Genomic DNA, 20904 nt, shown 5'->3' on the forward strand with positions numbered 1-20904 from the left:
AATAGTGTTCTCATCCTGTTTTTGTAGGGCCCAGGTCTCTGAGGCATATGTTAATGCAGGAAGAACAGTGGAATCAAAGAGATGTGTCCAGAGCCGGAGGTTCTTTGTCCTGTTAGCTATTTCTTTGACACTCTTGAAGGCATTCCAAGCCGCTCTCTTCCTTCTGCACAGCTCAGGTACCAGGTCATTTGTCATGTTGACTTCTCGACCTAGGTACACATAACTGTTGCATTCGGAGATTTTTGTTCCATTTAGAGTGAATAGAACATCAGGAACAAAACTGTTTCTCATAAACAATGTCTTCGTGAGATTCAACTGTAATCCGACCTTTCCACACACTCGGTCAAAGTCGGTCAGCATTTGTGCCGCTTGGCTAATGTTTGGTGTTATTAGAATGAAGTCATCAGCAAAGCAGAGGTGGTGTTGTTGCCAACCTTACATCTTCATTCCCATTCCTTCCCATTCTAGTCATCGCATGATGTTCCCATGGGTGTCACTGAAATGGTATCACCCTGGGATGGCTCGAGGGAACAGCTTGTAGATGACAGACAATAAGCAGATGGGGTGATAGTTGCCAATGTCGTGGATGTCTCCCTTCTTGTACAGTATAACAGTCCTGCTGGTTTTCCATTGGGACAAAACCTTGCATTCAGACAGGTAGCATGTGAAGAGCCAAGCCAATGTATTGATTGAGTCACTTGATCACTTGATCACTTGACTTCCCATTAATTGTCGATTTGCTCGAGCGAGCACCAGTAGCATCTCCATTTGTCCCTGTCATGTGCTAGTGTAGCCCAATGGCGTCTGTTCACTCTAGGAACACGAAGAGCCTCAAACCAATCATTCATGATCTTGATGAAGAAGTCTGATCATCTCGTAGGTGGGCGGCCACACGGTCTTTTGTCATCCCATGAAATCCAGTCGGTAACAGCTCTAGTCCAGCAGTCATCTTAAAATCTCATTACGTGACCAGCCCATCTGATTTTTGACACCTTGGCAAATGAGACAGCGTCCCTAATTCTTGATTGTCGATGGATGTTGGAACTCCAGATTTTTTCTCTCATTTGAGTGAAACGTAATAATCCAAGCATAGCTCTTTCAATTCCTCTTTGGGAGACCCAAATAGAATTCTCATCCTGTTTGCATAGGGCCCAGGTCTCTGAGGCATATGTTAATGCAGGAAGAACAGTGGAATCAAAGAGATGTGCCTGGAGCCGGAGGTTCTTCGTCCTCTTAGCTATTTCTTCAACGCTCTTGAAGGCGTTACAGTTGCTCATATGTCATAACTGTGTCATAATGATCCTAATCATTTGCAAGGGAAAATGAGAAATTTTGCCTTTTGATCACAAGCCCAACTAAATCATAATGGGCTTTCTTTATTGTTTGGTGGTGAAGAGATTGTAATGTGAAGATGAGGAGACATGCATAAAGAACAATTAATAGTACCATATGCATTTTACATAAAGTCATATCTACAAACATTCTCTATAAAAGTACTTTTTATGAGTACCAGTGCATCTATTATGAAGCATATGCACTGAAAAAATGAAATGATAGAATAAGTCAAGCATGATTATGACATTTCAATTATATATATAATTTAAAGATGACTCCTTGGTTCATAATACAACCTTTGTAAATACTGACTTTATTAAATAATGTACAGCATCTACAATTGTAAAAAAAAATAAATTTAAAAAAAAATAAAAATAATGTACAGCATGAAAACGAAATTGAGTTTTTAAGTTTATATTAAATATATAAGGATGCCATCCTGGCCTCTGGTGCTGTCGATGCTCAAAAAAGTTGACAAGGCAGCGAGGATTTTCCATCCAGAGGCCCAGTCACTATGGTGACAGTGAATTCAACATGACGAATGACCTGGCACCTGAGTTGCGCAGGAGGAAGAGAGCACATGGAACGCCTTCAAGAGCATTGAAGAAATAGCTAAGAGGATGAAGAACCTCCAGCTCCGGGCACATCTCTTTGATTCCACCATTCTTCCTGCATTAACATATGCCTCAGAGACCTGGGCCCTACGAAAACATGATGAGAACGCTACTCGGGTCTTCCAAAGAGGAATCAAAAGAGCTATGCTTGGAATATCATGCTTCACTCAAGTGAGAGAAGGAATCCGGAGTTCTGACCTCCATCGACGATTGAGAATCAGGGATTCTGATTGGCAGGGCATCAAAAATCAGATGGACTGGAAACATAATGCGATTTGGAGATGACCACTGGACTAGTATCATTACTGACTGGATTTCACAGGATGTCAAAAGATCACGTGGCCACCCACCTATGAGATGGTCAGACTTCTTCGTCAAGACCGTGAATGGTTTGAGCCTTTTTGTGTTCCTGGAGCGAGCACATGCCACTGAGCTACACTAGCACGTGACAGGGATGAATGGAGATGTTACTGGCAATGTTCAAGCAATCAATGACTAGTGGGATGTCAAGTGATCAAGTGATATTAAATATATACTAGGTAAGTAGGTAAGTGTCAAAAGGATTTGATTAGTAATATCAAAATTTTTAGATGAGTTCATGTGAAGTGAATGTTATGGAAGATAGACATTTTGTATGATCACATACGTATGTCAAATTCCAATGTTTTACACATGAAACTGGTATAATACTACAAATTAGTGAATATAACTTTAAGTCTTAGTCATGCTGAGTAAATAACACAAAAGACTAGAGCACATGTTTTATATTCAGATGCCCCAATTCTTATTTTATTTTTATAAAGTTGTTCACAATAATTGATTACATTCAATATTCCAACACCAATCCCACCACCCTATTTCAAATTATTCCACCTTGATCCCCAAAGCTGCCCCCAAAGCAGATCCTAAATAATTTATTTTATATTGTTTACTATGAATAATTTGCTAAAGATGATCCAAAAAAGTTTTCTTACAGGAAAGTGTGTGAAGATTGTTCTATCACCCTGGAGCCATTAAGCCCTTGGTCATGAATTCCAAGAATTTTAAGGTTTTTAAATAAAGTGGTACAGTTAGAATTAAATTTTTAACTGGATGTTGACTTTGGTGGTCAGAGGCATCTCTGCTGTGTGTTGCTCTCTTCCTCTTCCAAAGTTTATTTGTGAGTCTCTGGATCATGGTAATTGTATGGCCCTCCCGTTGATCATCGATTTGCTTGAGCGGGCCCAGTAACGTCTCCATCATGAGACTTGTTGTTACTGTGTCTGGCATATCGAATACTCTTGGTAGCTCGCCGGGCTCTCCGAGAGGGGCGGAGGAATCGAACTCGGGTCGGCCATGTTGGCTGCGTGCAAGGCAGACCCGCTGTGCTATCGCTCCAGCGATAATTAATGAGCGATAATTAATAATTAATAATTAATGATAATTAATGAGCTTATATGGTGTCAGAGGCAGTTTGTGAGTGTGACTGCCAGGCTACCAGAAGAACAGGGAGATGCGGAAAGGACTCCTATTCCCAACTCTGTGGGAGCCTAGAGATTTCAGTCACAAATCTGGGTTTTTCAGCAGATTCACTCATGGATGAGGCTCGTCCAAGCCTGTGGAGATCAGCCATGAACATGGTAGCAACTGAGTTCTATAGACTTTTGGCTGCCGAGGCTCTTTTGGGGCAGGTGGTGGGACTCACCTACCCCCCTCTGGGTTGCCCTTGATGAAACAGCCTGGCACAGGGTCTGATTCAGGTGCTCCAAATTGATTCCCCACAAGACATGGTTCTCAAATCACTGCTGGGAGTGATCCAAGCACTGTTACCATAATACGCCCTGAAATGGCTGAGTGTGACCCAAAACTCAAAAAGTTAAAATTAAAAAGTAATAATCAAACCAGAAAAGATAATATTGTTACAAGTGGGTAAAGCTTAAAGGAAACTGCTGCATAAAGAAAAAGTAGGATGTTTTAAAAAAGGATATTAGCTTAATTATAAAATAGATTAATAAAACAGAGAGAGAGAGAAAGAGAGAGAAGAAAAGTACCTGCCATAGAGACGATGGGGGAGGGGTGTTGGGGGGAGGAAACTGTGGACATTGGTGGTGGGAAATGTACACTGGTGAAGAGATGCGTGTTGGAACATTATATGACTGAAACCCAATCATGAACAACTTTGTAATCAGGTGTCTCACTGTGATTCAATTTTTAAAAAAATTTTTTAAATAAAATGTTAATAAAATCATCAACGTCCTTAAAGTAGTAACAAAACATAAATAACTCACGTCTTTACTTAAAATGTGATTATGCCACATTTCATTTTCTTCTGTGTCTTGGTAAGATTTTACATCTTCATATCTTTTGTTTTCATTCTTTAAGTTATAAACTGCATGCTTGAAGTCAGCATCAGATTCTAGAGGTTCTATTCCATATGAAATATTTTCAAATTGCAGCATTCCTCTGTAATATTAAGAAAATAAATATATGTGTTTTACTAGCAACTCAGAAGGCCCATGGCTCTCCCACAGACCCACTCAACCTCAAAGTTACACCAGGCAAGGCACCCAGAACTGATAACTACCAGAACGCTTCCAATTCAGTAAAACAAACAGTGGTAGGTGCTCCCAATTATAAATCTCGTGTTACATGGTTACATGCAGATGTGATAGGCCTGGTCTCCGTAGGCACTTGCAACTTTGAAGTCCTGAATATCACCCAGACACATTCAAAATCAGACTCCTATGTAGCTACAATACTATTACCACAACCTTCTATAATTATAACATGTCACCACAATTTTTAAAGTTGTATTACTTTTATAAACACTGTGGTTTACAAAGTTGCTTACAATAGGGTTTCAGGCATACTGTGTTACCATCTCTAATTCTACCACCTCATGACCCCAACCCTCCACCAATGATACCAAGTTCCTTCATATTCACCCCTACCCAAACTCCTTAACACTTGTAAGCTAAAATATTATAGCTTCATTTTCACTTGTGTTGAGACTAGTGGTTTAACTAAACACAGGTACCTGTATCACAGAGGCATCCAGGGCCCCTTGCTCTTGCCCCTCTTTTACTTCCAGGCCTCCATTTGCTGCTTGATCCCTCCATTTTTCTCCTTCCTTGATATTTTTTCTGTTTCTGTAATCTAGAGTCAATGTTTTATCCACCTTTGACAACTACCATTCCCTAGGCAAGTTCATCTACAAACCATAGATTAGTGAGAATAACCTTTTATTTTTCCTTTTCTTCTGATTTCACTTAACATAAGATACTCCAGTTCATTCAAATAGCAGAAAATTGCATGATCTATCTTTTCTTGTGGCTGCATAGTATTCCATTATGTATATATACCATAACTTCATTATCTACATTTCTATCATTGGACGCCAGGTTGTTTCAATCTCCTGGCTATGTACTATGATATGTATATGTAGGTCTGCACAGAGATGTGAACACAGGTGTGCATATATCTTTCCTAATGAATGTTTTTGTGTCTTGGAAGTACATACCAAGCAAAGGGATTTCTGGATCATATAAAAGTTCTATCCATATTGCTTTCCACGGAGGATTACCCAGCAGGCTATAAAGTTTACTTTTACTCAAATATAGTAAAAACTTCTATATAGTTGAGTATCATGTTATCACCAACCCTCTGTTATCACATAATTGTTTTGTTAGGTTGAGACTTTGTACTTCAACACAAATTTTAATAATAATACTTGTTATACATCCTTTAATGGATATTGTACATCCATTAGAATTTATAGGGATTACACTTAACCTGTAAAATGTTTTAGATAGGATCATCATATTAATAATGTTCAGTTTTTCCATGTACTAATGTGGGTGGTTTTTTTCATTTTCTTTTGTCCTTTCTATTTCTTTTAGTAGCGACATAACTTTTAAATCTTTTACCCCCTGGCCATCCTCCACTGCTGCTGCTGGTTTGGTCCCTCTCACAGGTCAGTGAGTCAGACTCGGGCCACCATTTCCCCCACGCCTGTGGCCCAGTAGTCCCCTCGGACCCTGAGCCGCCAACTTCCAGGAGTACCATCCAGTCTGCCCCTGCATCACCCTCCAGCACCGCTCCTGGTTTGCTCCCTCTCCTGAGTTTCTGCCCCCCACCCCCACCTGGCACCCCACCCACATCGCAGAAGGGGGCGTGGCCTCCACATAAGTGGGCGTGGCCTCTTTTGGGGTGGCCAGCAGTTATTTTTCCCTTTCCTGGCACTCTGGACTCACAGCTTCATTTTCATCACCTAATTCCGTGGAAAATATCCTCACCATCTCAAACACATTAGGGCAATAGTCCAGTAGTGTATTCCAATTGCGCCATAATACTGGCATCACAAGAACCTATACAAATTCAGTATAAAAGAACACATACTCCGAAACTTGACTAGAGACCTCACCTAAGCCACTGAGGAGCACCTGAGAGGAAGGTAAAACTCTAGAAGTGGGGGAAGGTGACCACCATTGACCGAGCTCATCCAGAACCCTTTCTAACAGCTAGAGAGGAATAATGATAGTGAACTGGAAGGTTCCATTACCATACTACTACAAAAACATGAAGAAACAAAAAAAAATCCCCACCACAAGTAGAAGATGATGAAAAGGGTCCAGAAGCCTCAACAAGCATTATCCACAAATAAGATCTCTCCAATAAAGAATTCAGAGATGAAATGTTGAAGATATTCAATGAACTCAAAGAAAGAGTTCAACAGACAGCCAGTAAATTAAAGGAGGACATGAAAGAAACAATGGAACAGACAGCCGAGAAAAAAACAGGAAGAAATGAGAGCAGAAATAAAAAAAAAGCTCAATTTCTAATCGTCCATACTATTTTCCTAAAGGGCTGAACCATTCGGCATTCCCACCAGCAATGAAGAAGGGTCCCTTTCTTGCCACATCCGTGCCAACACCAGTTTGACCCAGCAATACCACTCCTGGGAATATATCCCAGAGAGGCAAAAAAGTGTAGTCAAAGTGAAATCTGCACTTGTTTGTTCATTGTAGCACTGTTTACAATAGCTAGAATCTGGAAAAAAAACTGAGTGCCCAAGAACAGATGACTGGTTAAAGAACTTTTAGTACATCTACACAATGGAGTACTATGTAGGTTTTAGAAAAGATGAAATCATGAAATTTACATACAAGTGGTACTACATGGAAAGTATCATGCTAAGTGAGATGAGTCAGAAAGAAAGGGACAGACATAGAAATATTGCATTCATCTGGGGATCATGAAGTAACAAAATAAGAGACTAACACCCAAGAATAGCCAAGATAAGTACCAGGAGGTTTACTCCATGGCTTGGAGGCCAGCCACACATACTAGGGGTAAAGGCAGCTCAGATAGATAAGGGAGAACCAAATAAAGGGTGTTGGGTGGATCCTCCCAGGATAGGAGATGCATGCTGAGAGAAGACTATAGACCGAACATGGCTGCCACTCAATGCCTCTTCTGCAAACCACAGCACCCAAAAGGAGAGAGAGAACAAAAGGGAAATCCCTGCCACAGAGGCAGGGTGGGATGGGGGCCATGGGGGGTGGGAGGGATACTGGGATCAGTGGTGGTGGAGAATGGGCACTGGTGGAAGGATGGGTACTCAATCATTGTATAACTGAAACCCAAGCGCAAAAATTTGTTAAGTCTACTACTGTACCTCATGTTGTTTCACTAATAAAAAATTTTTTTTAAAAAAGAAATAATAAAGCTACAAAAAGAAGTGTCATGAATAAAGGATTCTGTAGGTGAAATTAAAAACTCAGTGAGTACCCTCAATAGTAGAATAGCTAGAGCCAAATAAAGAATTATCAAGTTTGAAGATGAGCTGCAGGAAGCTTACAGTCAAAAATAAGCAATGGGAAAAGACCTCAAAATAGCTCTTAGGCGAATCAGAAACGTAGGGGATGATTTCAAGAGGAACAACATTAGCATCATCAGACTACCAGAAGGTCAGGGAGACAACCCCAATGAAAAAGCCATAGTTAAAAATATCATTGTTGAAAAGGTGCCAGAGCTGGAGAATGCAGACATCCACATCAAAGGAGCCCGAAGAGTATCAGTTAAAAGAGACCCGAGTAAAAAGACTCCAAGACATATCATAGTAGAATGATGGATGCTACAGATAGAGATACAATACTGCAAGCAGCAAGGTCAAGAAAGGAAATCACATACAAAGGAGCACCCCTGAGGTTTACTGCAGACCTATCAGAGGAAACCCCCCAAGCCCAAAGACAATGGTGAAAATAGTGAAAAAAACTCAGTGAAATAAATGGCTCACCAACAATACTTTATCTGGCTAAACTCTCACTCAAACTCAAAGGAACAATACAACATTTTGTAGATAAACAACCACAGAGGCAGGGTGGGATGGGGGGATGGGGGATGGGAGGGATACTGGAATCCGTGGTGGTGGGAAATGGGCACCGGTGGAGGGATGGGTATTTGATCATTGCATAATTGAAACCCAAGCACAAAATTTGTAAGTCTACAACTGTACCTCATGGTGTCTCACTAATAAAAATTTTTAAAAAAAGAAGTACTAAAGGGGCTACTGTAAGATAAGAAAAAAACCCAACCAGCACAAAAATCTCCTACAGAAAGATGACACAAAACCCCATGACAATAATCTCCCTGACAATAATCTCCCTAAATGTCAGTGGTCTAAATGCAACAATTAAGAGACATAGAGTGGCAAAATAGATTCAGAAACTAAACCCAACTTTCTTCTGCCTACAAGAAACACATCTGAACAGTCAGAATAAACACAGACTCAAAGTCAAAGGATAGAAAACAATCCGGCAAGCAAACAACTCCCTCAAAAAAGCCAAAGTGGCCATACTAGTATCCAACAACATAGATTTCAGGTTGAAAAAGATTAGAAGGGAGAGAAGACCAATTTTTTACAAATCAAGGGATATGTACAGCAGGAAGAAATCACACTCCTAAACATGTACAAACGTTTAGGAGTATGATTATCTGGTCCCTAATGAGGGACCAGCTAAATACTTAAAACAACTGCTAACAGATTTTAAGAAGGACATTGCTAACAACACAATAGTAGTTGAAGACTTCAACACTGCCCTATAACCTCCAGATAGATCCACAAGATTAAAAGGAAACACTGACTTAGAAGAGAGATGGCTAATAAATCTATACAGGGCTTTGCATCCAAAATGAAATAATACACATTTTTTCCAGTGCACACAAAACATTTTCCAAAATAGACTATGTGCTCAGCACAAAACATACCTCAAGAGAAACAGGAAGACAGAAATTGTATCAACTATCCTTTCAGACCACGATGCACTGAAGATAGAAGTTAATCACGCACAGATACGAAGAACCAAATCAAACACCTGGAAATTAAACAACTCAATGTTGAACAAAGAGTGGGTCACGAGGAAATAAAGGAATAAATCAAAAGATACCTGGAAAAAATGAGAATGAAGACACGAGCGACCAGAACCTATGAGACGCAGCTAAAGCCATATTTAGGGGGAAAATGATAGATCTGAAAGCATTCCTCAGGAAGGAAGAAAGGGCCTATAACTTGACTTTACAGCTCAAGATATTAGAAAAGGACCAACAAATGGAGCACAAACCAGGCAGAAGGAAAGAGATCATAAAACTTAGAGAAGAAATTAACGACATGGAAATTCAAGAAAAACAGTCCAAAATATCAATGAAACCAAGCTCTAGTTCTTTGATAAAAAAAAAAACATAGATAAACCACTAGTAAGGCTCACAAAGAGAGAGAGAGAGAGAACCCTAATAAGCTGAACATGAAAAGGGGACATCACAACAGAAACCAAAGAAATTCAAAAGATCATCAGAGACTACTTTGAAAGTCCTTATGCCACAAAACAAGAGAACCTAGAAGAAATGGATAAATTCCCGGATTCCTATTATCTCCCAAAGTTGAACCAAGAAGACTTGGAATACCTGAATAGACCTGTTAACCCTATTAACAGCAAGGAAATTGAAACTGTAATCAAAAGTCTTCCCAAAAACAAAAGCCCATGTCCTGATGGATTCACTAGCAAATTCTTCCAAACATTTAAGGAGGACCTATTGCCAGTTCTTCTCAAGCTTTCCCAAGGAAATTGAAGAAACAAAAACTCTCCCAAACAGTTTCTATGAAGCCCATATCTCTCTAATGCCAAAAGAAAACAAAGACACCACAAGAAAAGAAAACTACAGATGAACACGGATGCGAAGATTCTCAACAAAATACTAGCAAATAGAATTCAACAACTCATCAAAAGGGTCCTACACCATGACCAAGTGGGATTCATCCTGGGAATGCAAGAATGGTTCAACATTCAGAAATCAATCAACATAATGCATCATATCAACAAAAGAAAAGATAAAACCATATAATCATATCAATAAATCCAATCCAGAGCATTTGACAAGATCCAGCACCTGTTTATGATGAAAACACTCACCAAAATGGGTATAGAAGGGACTTTCCTCAATATAGTCAAAGCCATCTACCACAAGCCTATGGCAAGTATCATCCTCAATGGGAAAAAATTAAGAGTCTTCCCTCTAAGATCAGTGAAAAGACAAGGATACCCACTCTCACCACTTCTGTTCAATATTGCAAGTACTTCTGGAAGTAGTATCACTGTATCACTGTATCATTGTCATTCCGTGGTTCATCAACTTTCTCGAGCAGGCATCAGTAACGTCTCCATCATCTTAGCCATGAGATTTTAGCAAGTACCACATTGGAGGCTCTTTTAGGGTCATGGGAATGAGACCCATCATTGTTACTGTGTTTTGGCATATTGAATAAACCACAGGGAGCTTGCCATACTCTGCAATGCAGGCAAGATACTCTCGATAGCCTGACGGGTTCTTCGATAGCAAGAACTAGACAATAAGAGGAGCTCAGTTTTATAGTCTCTGGGTCTTGGCTGTTGATGGGATTACATGGCCCGGGGGCAGTTGTGGGTGTAACTGCCTAGCTAATGGAAGATGAGGGATCTGGGTGAAGGAGGCCCATTCCCGGTCCGAGCAGGCTTGGAGATCTCAGCCCCGGGTCCTGCACACCTGGGTTTCTCTGCTGGTTCCTTCATGCGTGAGGCTCACCCGAGCATGTGTAGAGTGGTGTTAAGCATGGCTGTGGCTGGATTTCAGAGGTCTTCAACTGCCAGGGCTCTGCTCGGGCAGGGAGGGAAATTCAACCTGCCCACCTCCAAGAGGCCCTGGTGAGGACAGCCAGGCGTGGGGACAGGAGATTCTGCGTTGTTCTCTTTCTTGAGCTTGATTTTATAGTCTCTCAGTCTTGGCTGTTGATGGCATTACATGGTTTTGGGGGGCAGTTTGTGGGTATAATGCCTAACTATTAGAAGATGGGGTGGAGGAGGCTCAGTCACAATCTGAACAGGCTTGGAGATCTCAGCTCTGGGTCCCACACACCTGGGTTACTCTGCCAGTTCCTTCATGCAATAGTAGTTAGGGGAGGAAAACATACTAAGGGCATTCAGGTAGAACAGGAAGAAATCAAGCTCTCACTATTCGCAGATGGCATGATACTATACTTAGAGAACCCTAAAACCTCTACCAAGAAACTCCTAGAAACGATAGACTTGTATAGAAAGTTGCAGTTTATAAAACCAATACACAAAAGTCCATGGCTTTCTATATGCAAATAATAAGAGAGAAGAAAGTGACATGAAAAAAAGCAATCCACTTCACATTTGTGCCTCAGAAAATCAAATACCTCGAAATCAGTTTAACTAAGGAGGTAAAGGACCTGTACAAAGAAAACTACAAAATGTTACTTCAAGAAATAAAAGAGAACACGAAGAAATGGAAAGTTATCCATTGCTCATGGATTGGGAGAATTGCACTGTGTAGCACTGTGCTCCCATTGTTCATCGATTTACTCGAGCGGACCCAGTAACATCTCCATTGTGAGAGTCGTTGTTACTGTGTTTGGCATACAGAATACATCATGGGTAGCTTGCCAGGCTTTGACGTGCGGGCAATATACTCTTGTTAGGTTGCCGGGCTCTCCAAGAGGGGCGGAGTAATCATGGAGGAATCAAACCTGGCTTGGCCAGCTGGCCGCACACAAGGCAAATGCCCTACCACTGTGCTATCACTCCAGCCCTGAGAGAATTAACAATGTTAAAATGGCAATACTCCCCAAAGTATTGTACAAATTCAATACAATCCCTATAAGGATACCCATGAAATTCTTCAAATAAATCAGAAAATACTCCTGAAATTCATATGGAACAATAAGTCCCCACAAATAGCTAAAACAATTACCTTCCCCAACCTCAAACTCTAGTACAAAGCAGTAATAATTAAAACAGCATGGTTCTGGAACAAAGGCAGAGCCACAGACCAATGGAACCGGGTTGAATACCCTGACACACACCCTCAAATATATGATTGTCTAATCTTTGATAAGGGATCAAGAAATGTGAAGTGTAGCAAGGAAACCCTCTTTAACAAATGGCGCTGGCAAAACTGGACAGCTACATGCAAAAAAATGGGCTGAGACGTCCACCTTTCACCATGCACAAAAGTCAGATCAAAATGACTTAAAGACCTCAACATCAGCCCAGAATCCATCAAGTACACTGATGACAAGGTCAGCAAAACACTTCACAACATTGAAGCTAAAGGTATCTTTAAAGATAACACACCATTGGCCAAGCAAGTGGAAAAAGAGATACACAAATGGAACTACCTTAAACTGAGAAACTTCTGCACCTAAAAAGAAACAGTGAACGACAGTCTACAGAATGTAAAAGGATATTCACCCAATAGCCATCTGATAAGGGATTGATATCAAGAATTTACAAGGCACTGTTTGAACTCTACAAAAAAGAAAACATCCAACCCCATCTGAAAATGGGGAGATGAAATGAACAGAAACTTTCTCAAAAAATAAATCTAAATGGCCAAAAAACACATTAAAAAATGCTTCTCATCACTAATCATCAGGGAGATGCAGATCAAAAAAACAGTGAGATATCATCTCACACCACAGAGACTGGCCCGCATCCAAAAGATCAAAAGTAACCTGTGTTGGTGCAGATGTGAGAAGAAAGAGACTCTCCTTCACTGCTGGTGGGAATGCCAACTGGTTCAGCCTTTTTGAAAAACAGTATGAACTATTCTCAAAAAATTAGAAATTGAGCTCCCATTTGACTCAGCAATACCCTCTCTGTGAATATATCCCGGAGATGCAAAGAAAGTATAGTAGAAATGACATCTGCACTTGTATGTTCATTGCAGCACTATTTTCAATAGCCAGAACCTGGAAAAACCCAAGTTCCAAAGAACAGATGACTGGTTAAAGAAACTTTGGTACATCCACACAATGGAATACTATGCAGCTGTTAGAAAAGATGAAGTCATAACACTCAACATCATTAGAGATAAGTACCAGGAGGATTACTCCATATCTTAGAAGCCAGCCTCGAACACTAGGGGGAAAGGCAGCTTAGATAGAAAAGGCACCACCAAGTAAAGGGTGCTAGGAGGGCCTGCTCAACATGGGATATGCGGGCTAAAAGTAGACTATAGACAGAACATGATGGCTACTTAATACCTCTACTGCAAACCACAACACTCAAAAGGATAGAGAGAACAAAAGAGAATGCTCTGCCACAGAGGCGGGGTGAAGGGGAGGGGATGAGTTGGGGGTGGTAGGAGGGATGCTGGGACCATTGGTGGTGGAAAATAGGCATTGGTGGAGGGATGGGTACTCGAATATTGTATGACTGAAACACAATCATGAAAGTTTGTAAGTCTGTAACTGTACCTCACAGTGATTCACTAATATATAAATAAATGGTCACGGTCCTCTCATTATTCATCGATTTGCTCGAGCAGGCCCAGTAATGTCTCCACTGTGAGACTTGTTATTACTGTGTTTGGCATATTGAATACATCACAGGTAGCTTGCCAGGCTCTGCCGTGCGGGCAGAACACTTTTTAGTAGCTTGCCAGGCTCTCCGAGAGGGATCAAGGCTTTTAGAGCGGCCTCTAATTGTCCTTGCAGGTGTTCTCATGGTTCAAACCATATTTGAACCCCATCAAATATGGTGCAGTAATCCTGAATTAAGTGTTTTATGATGTGTCGCACAGGCACTTTGTGGCGGCGTGGTCTGGAAAGTGTGGTGGCGGCTGAGTAGTGTAGGTAGTGGAGATAGTGGAAGTCTGCCGGGCTGCTGGGATCAAGCAGAGGATCACTGTTCCTGGATCCGTTAAACCTGGAGTTCAAGGTCACAGAGTTCCACTTCCCTGGTTCTGTGGGGCTTCACTCGTGCGTGAGTCTCCGCCCGAGTGCCCGGAAAGCATACTGGAGTGAACTAGACTACCAAAAAGAAGAAGGACAAAAATAACTGTCTGTACTTTCAATGCATGTATGCTGGCATCGGATGCATCCATCAAGGACCTGATGGTGCAAGTGCGAAAGATCAAGTATGACATCGTGGTCTGATCGAGACAAGAAGGTATCAATCACATTACACCTTTATCAATACTGGAGAAGAACTGTTCCTTGGAGCATGCGACAAAAGAGGCATTGGTGTTGTCAGTGTCCTTGTCAACACAAACTTGGCCATAAACATTGATTCATTCTTATGCCTAACAACCCGAATCAGATGATTACACTTGAATAGATGTGGTTTATTGCCGGCAGTTACTATCATTGTTGTCTACACACGAACATCTAATTACGATGAAGAAGAAATTGAGAAGTTCTACATGGAGCTGGAGAAATTCTATAAAGAAGACCACACCTTCTACAAGATCATTGTTAGTGATTTTAATGCCAAGATAGGATCGAGATCAGCCGAAGAACTCCACATTGGGACCCATGGCCTAGAATGGAACCAACAGGGTGAGACAGTCTGAGTACATCATGTCGACCAAGACCATCCATGGTAACTCACAATTCCAGAAGACCAAATCTAAACGTTGGACATGGGAGTCTGCCAGTGGATAATTCCACAATGAAATTGACCACATCATATTCAATCAACGGTCTTGCCTGACTGATGTCTCTGTTGTCCCAAAATTCCAAAGGGGATCAGACCACCATCTCCTTCATGGAAAATTCTACTTCACAGAGCGGGAGAAAGGGCTGCAAAGTTTAAAAAGAGAACTCCCAGAACAACCACCGACTGGGAGCTCTCTGGCACTATTGCAGCAACATGGGAAGATGCCGTTGTTGACAACATTAATGAGGAATACGATCAACTGATTCAGTACCTCCATGATTGTGTAAAGTACGCTGAGAGAGAGGTAGCCACAAAAAGACGCCTGTCCTCGAAAACTCTCAAGCTCATTTGCCAATGTGTCTTGGCGCAAGCCTCAGGCAACTGCACGAAAACGTCTGAGCTTGCAAAGCAGTGCAGAGAAGCAATAAAAGAAGACCTCAAAGCAATAAGAGCAGCAGTGCTGACAGATGCAGCAGAAACTGGGAAAAGCATTTGCAATGCCTGCCTGTCCTTCGCCAACTATAAGACCAAAATCACTGTCCTCCAATGTCCTGATGGATCTATCACATCTTTCAGAAGGGCAATGGAGAAGGTTATCCATGACTTCTACTCAGATCTCTTCGATATCCATGTCCACCTGCCCACATACCAAATTCTACAGGATGGATATGTTGTTCCCAACATTCTCCCTTCCGAAATTCGACATGCCACTTCATCGGTTAAAAAAACAAACAGCACCAGACACAGACAAGGTCAGACCCAAACACCTGAAGAACCTGCCATCAGTACTCATCAATACACTGGCTCAGCTCTTCACATGCTACCTGTATGAATGCAAGGTTTCATCCCAATGGAAAACCAGCAGGACTTTTCTACTGTACAAGAAGGGAGACATCCATGACATTGGCAACTGTCACCCGATCTGCCTATTATCTGTCATCTACAAGCTGTTCACTCAAGTCATCCTGAGTAGGATTGGCAGAACACTACTAGATGAAGGATAACAATGTGAGCAAGCCAGGTTCTGAAAAGGATTCAGCACAATCAACCATATCCACACAATAACCAAGCTCATTGAGGTTTCTCGGGAGTTCAAGATACCGCTCTGTCTAACGTTCATTGATTTAAAGAAGGCCTTTGATTCTGATGAGACAGAAGTGGTCATCAAAGCCCTATCCAAATAGGGTGTTCAAACTCACTACATCAGGATCATCCATGAGCTGTATTGTGGATTCACGACGAGTATCTCACCATTCTACAGGGAGGTGATCATTGACATCAAGAGAGGGGTTCGCAGGGTGATAACATTTTACCAAAACTCTTCAGTGCCACCCTTAAGAACATCATGAAATGATTGGAATGGGAAGGAATGGGAGTGAAGATAGACAGTCGACAACTACAGCACCTCCGCTTAGCTGATGACATTGTTCTAATAACACCAAAGATCAGCCAAGTGGCACAAATGCTGGCTGACTTCGACCTTGAGTGTGGAAAGGTTGGACTACAACTACATCTCACTAAGGCAATATTTATGAGAAACGGTTTTGTTCCTGATGTTCCATTCACTCTCAATGGGATAAACATCTCCGAATGCAACAGTTATGTTACCTATGTTGAGAAGTCAATATGACGAATGACCTGGCACCTGAGTTGCGCAGGAGGAAGACAATGGCTTGGAACGCCTTCAAGAGTGTCAAAGAAATAGGTAAGAGGACTAAGAACCTCTGGCTCCGAGTACATCTCTTCGATTCCACTGTTCTTCCTGCATTAACATACGCCTCAGAGACCTGGGCCCTAAGAAAACAGGATGAGAACGCTATTCGTGTCTCTCAAAGAGGAATCAAAAGAGCTATGCTTGGAGTATCACGCTTCACTCAAATGAGAGAAAGAATCCTGAGTTCTGACCTCCATTGACAATCAAGTATCAGGGACGCTATCTTGTTTGCCAAGGCATTGAAAATCAGATGGGCTGGACACGTAATGAGATTTGGAGATGACCGCTGCACTAGAGCCATTACCTACTAGATTCCATGGGATGTCAAAAGATTGCACGGCCTCCCACCTATTTGATGGTCAGACTTCTTTGTCAAGACCCTGAACAACTGGTTTGAGGCTCTTCATGTTCCTAAATGAGCAGATGCCATTGGGCTATACTGGCGCATGACAGGGATGAATGGAGACGTTATTAGCGCCTACTCTAGCAAATCGATGAGGAATGGGATGTCAAGTGATCAAGTGAATATCTGTTGATGGGCTATATAAAATCCTCCAGCCTCTGTTTCTTATGTACCTATTAAATGTTGATGTGCTTATTAACTGTCTTTAATGTCTTCCCTGTTGGGGGCCAAGGTTAGGGAGCAATACTGCACTGACTAAGGCCTGCCTGTGGAATCACTGATGGATGTCCAGGCTATTAATATAATTAATATAATATTAATATAATATAAATGTTGTAGACTGAGGAACACAAACATAAAGACCTTCAACAAAATGCTATCAAGCCAAATCAAAAAATACATCAGAAAGAGCAAGTTTGGATAGTCCATGTGTGTTTGGATAGTCCATGTGCGTTTGGATAGTCCATGTGCGTTTGTCCCATTATATGTTTGTTTGTCTCATTCTTTGTGGCCTCTCCTGCTAGACAAACATCAAAGATGCCAACCCAAGTGGCATTAGACAATCAGGGATCACTTTGAAAAAATATTTTAAGCAAGGAACTATAAAACCTAGAAGAAATGGATAAACTTTTGAACTCCTGTTTCCTCCAAGTTTGAGTTAAGAGGAAACAGAGCACCAAAAAAGGCTGTTCACGCTGAAGGAAATTTAAATGGTAATCCAAAATCTCCCCAAACATGAAAGCCCATTCCCAGAGGTGTTTAGTAGTGAGTTCTAGTGAGTTTTTTCAAAACCTTTAGAGAAGACCTAATCCCAATCTTTTCAGAAAGCTGAAGAAACATTAATCCCCCCCAAGCAGGCTTTATGAGGCATACATATCCTGATACGAAAAGCAGAGACATCACCAAAAAATATTGTAGACTGAGGAACACAGACTCAAAGATCTTCAACAAAATGCTATCAAGCCAAATAAAAAAATACATCAGAAAGACCAAAAAGGATCCATCCAGAGATACAAGTATGGTTTTATATACGCAATACCAAATTACCCTAACTCATCAATACAAGGAAAAATAAAACTTATGTGATCATTTCAAAAGGTACAAAGAAAGTATTTAACTAGATCCAACATTCATTCATGATTAAAGAAACAAACAAAATAACCCCTCTCAATAAAATGGGGGTTAAAGGCCTCAACATAGTGAAAGCCTGTTTACCACAGCAAATATCATACTCAATAATGAAAAACTGAAATCCTTCTCTCTAAGATCAGACACAAGACATGGCTTCCCAAACTTACCACTATTATTCACTACAGTGTTAGAAGTCCTTCTCATAACAATTAGGCAGCAAAAAGATATTAGGAACATCCAGATTGAAAAAGAAATCAAACTCACTATTTGAATATGGCAGGGTATTAAACATGGAAACCTAAAGATTCTACCCAAAAACTTGCTAGAAACAATATACATGTGCAGTAAGGTGGACGGTACAAAATCAAAACCCAGAAATATAAGGATTTTCTGTATGCAATTAGGTAAAGGTAAAGGTAAAGGCCCTCCCGTTGATCGTCGATTTGCTCGAGCGGGCCCAGTAACGTCTCCATTGGAGACTTTGTTGTTACTGTGTCTGGCATATCGAATACTCTCGGTAGCTTGCCGGGCTCTCCGAGAGGGGCGGAGGAATCGAACTCGGGTCGGCCATGTTGGCCGCTTGTAAGGCGAACACCCTACCGCTGTGCTATATCGACGATCTGTATGCAATTAAAGTGAAAAAATTAAAAATCATATTCTAATGTGTATTTACATTTTTGTTTGGGGGTCCACACCTAGCATATCTCAGGGGTTACTCCTGGCTCCGTGGTCAAGAATCATTCCTGGCAGTGTTCAGGGGACCATATGGGATGCCAGGGACCAAACTCAGGTCAGCCACTTGCAAGACAAAACCTGCTGTACTATCTCTCTGGCCCCAAAAGTCACTTTTATTTCATACAGAAAATTGACCCAAGTGTTTTACAGGTAAATTCTATATAACTCTCAAAAAGCTAACTAATATCCATCCTTGGGGCTGTAGTGATAGCACAGCAGGTAGGGCGTTTGTCTTGCATGCGGCCAACCCAAGTTCAATTCCCAGCATCCCATATGGTTCCTCAAAGCACCGCCAGGAGTAATTCCTGAGTGCAGAGCCAGCAGTAACCCCTGTGCATCATCCAAAAAGAAAAAAAAATCCATCCTTATCAAAAACTTCAAATATCAAGGATACATTCTCTGAATGTGTCCAGACAAATTTTCTGAGACCAATGTCAATCTAATCCCAAATCAGAAAATGTCTGCACAAAAATGAAAACTAGACTAACATTTTCAGATGAAATTAGACTTTAAAATCCTCCACAAATTCTTAGTGAATCAAGTGCTAACATTATTTATCTGACATGAAAATATACATAGAAATCAAAAAAAACCTGCTAAGAATAATGAGTTCAGTATATATTTGAATTTAAATTCAATATACATGAGTTGGTTGCATTTTTACCAAAAAAGGGGGAAATATGAAATTAAGAAAATTTTAATAAAATAATTTAATTTACAACTAAATGAAAAAGAAAACAACCTGAGAATGAACGTAACAACTGAAGTAAAGGACTGAAAACCAATAGGCACTGTTAAAAAAAAAAAAACACAAAAATAAACGGATAGCTCATATATGAAAAACAAAGTGTTAAAATGTCCATCTTAATAGTCAACATAATCCATATCAAAATACCAATGGCATTTTTTAAGGAAATAGAAAATGAATCCTAAAATTTGTGTGGTACTACTACTGAAAGAGGAAGCCTCAGTTTCCCGCCACTGCATCTTCTACCTCGCCTGCATCACTACCAAACCTGAATTCCAAATAATAAGAAATATAAAAGAATAAAAATAAAGACATGCCTCTACTTTTAAGTCTATTACAAAGAAAAGGAAAAAAGTACCTTAAGCAGCATGATACTAGGACAGGAAACAGGAGAATGTGTGACTAGAAATCCCAGCAAGAGAGAGAGGAGGAGGGGCGGGGGAGGGACAGAGAGACAGAGAGACAGAGAGAATCAGGGGACCAGAAAATCAAACTCCCCAAAGACATTAAAACTGGTCATGCCCACAATTTGTCTCCAGGCACCATCTTAGCACACCAACATCCCCTGGCCCAGAGTTACAACAGTTTTGAAAGAAACCACAACACCTAAGATCTCTCTGGACCCCCTACCGAGCCAATTTCACCAGGGCACCCCAGATGGAGCAGGTGCAGTCTCCGCCCCTACTCCAGATGGAATCCCAATGATCAAGAGCTTCCACAAGCAACATGCTCCCCAACCATGTGGGTTCCAAGACTAAATCTCCAGGCCACATGGGGGTAGAGATCCTCGCCCACCCAGCAGACTGACTGGCACACCCACAATTTGCCTCCAGGCGCTATCTTAGCACACCAACAGCCCTGGCCTAGAGACTCTAATTGAATCTCAACATGGATTAGTGCCATACAGAGATGTCTCTGGAACCCAACCATTTACAATATAGAAATGTACATTTATAATTGTGGCCGTGTAAGTTTTCAAGATATTCAAAATGAGTAATGGAAAATAAATTATCTAGTGTCTGCCTCTGGCAGGTAGGCTTGAATGGTGGCGGGAAAATTTGAGTAAAACATCACTGTCACTGTCCTCCCATTGTTCATCGATTTGCCCGAGCGGGCCCAGTAACGTCTCCATTGTGACAACTGTTACTTTGTTTGGCATATCAAATACATCACGGGTAGCTTGCCAGCTTGCCAGGCTTTGCCAGTATGCGGGCGAGATACTCTCAACAGCTTGCTGGGCTCTCTGAGAG

At 41.1% G+C, this 20904-nt stretch overlaps 1 protein-coding gene across 1 annotated transcript in view; it reads right to left on the bottom strand.

The window, feature by feature from the left end:
• Positions 1-20904, bottom strand: part of ADAM32 (ADAM metallopeptidase domain 32) — a 165965-nt gene that overhangs the window by 128502 nt on the left and 16559 nt on the right. The window contains exon 6 of the mRNA XM_056116661.1: positions 4217-4391. Within this exon, the coding sequence (XP_055972636.1) occupies positions 4217-4391 (175 nt within the window). The remainder of the gene's footprint in view (positions 1-4216; positions 4392-20904) is intronic.

The sequence above is a fragment of the Sorex fumeus genome, unplaced genomic scaffold, assembly GCF_029834395.1.
Source record: "Sorex fumeus unplaced genomic scaffold, SorFum_2.1 ptg000033l, whole genome shotgun sequence".
NCBI classification, from domain to species: Eukaryota; Metazoa; Chordata; class Mammalia; order Eulipotyphla; family Soricidae; genus Sorex; species Sorex fumeus.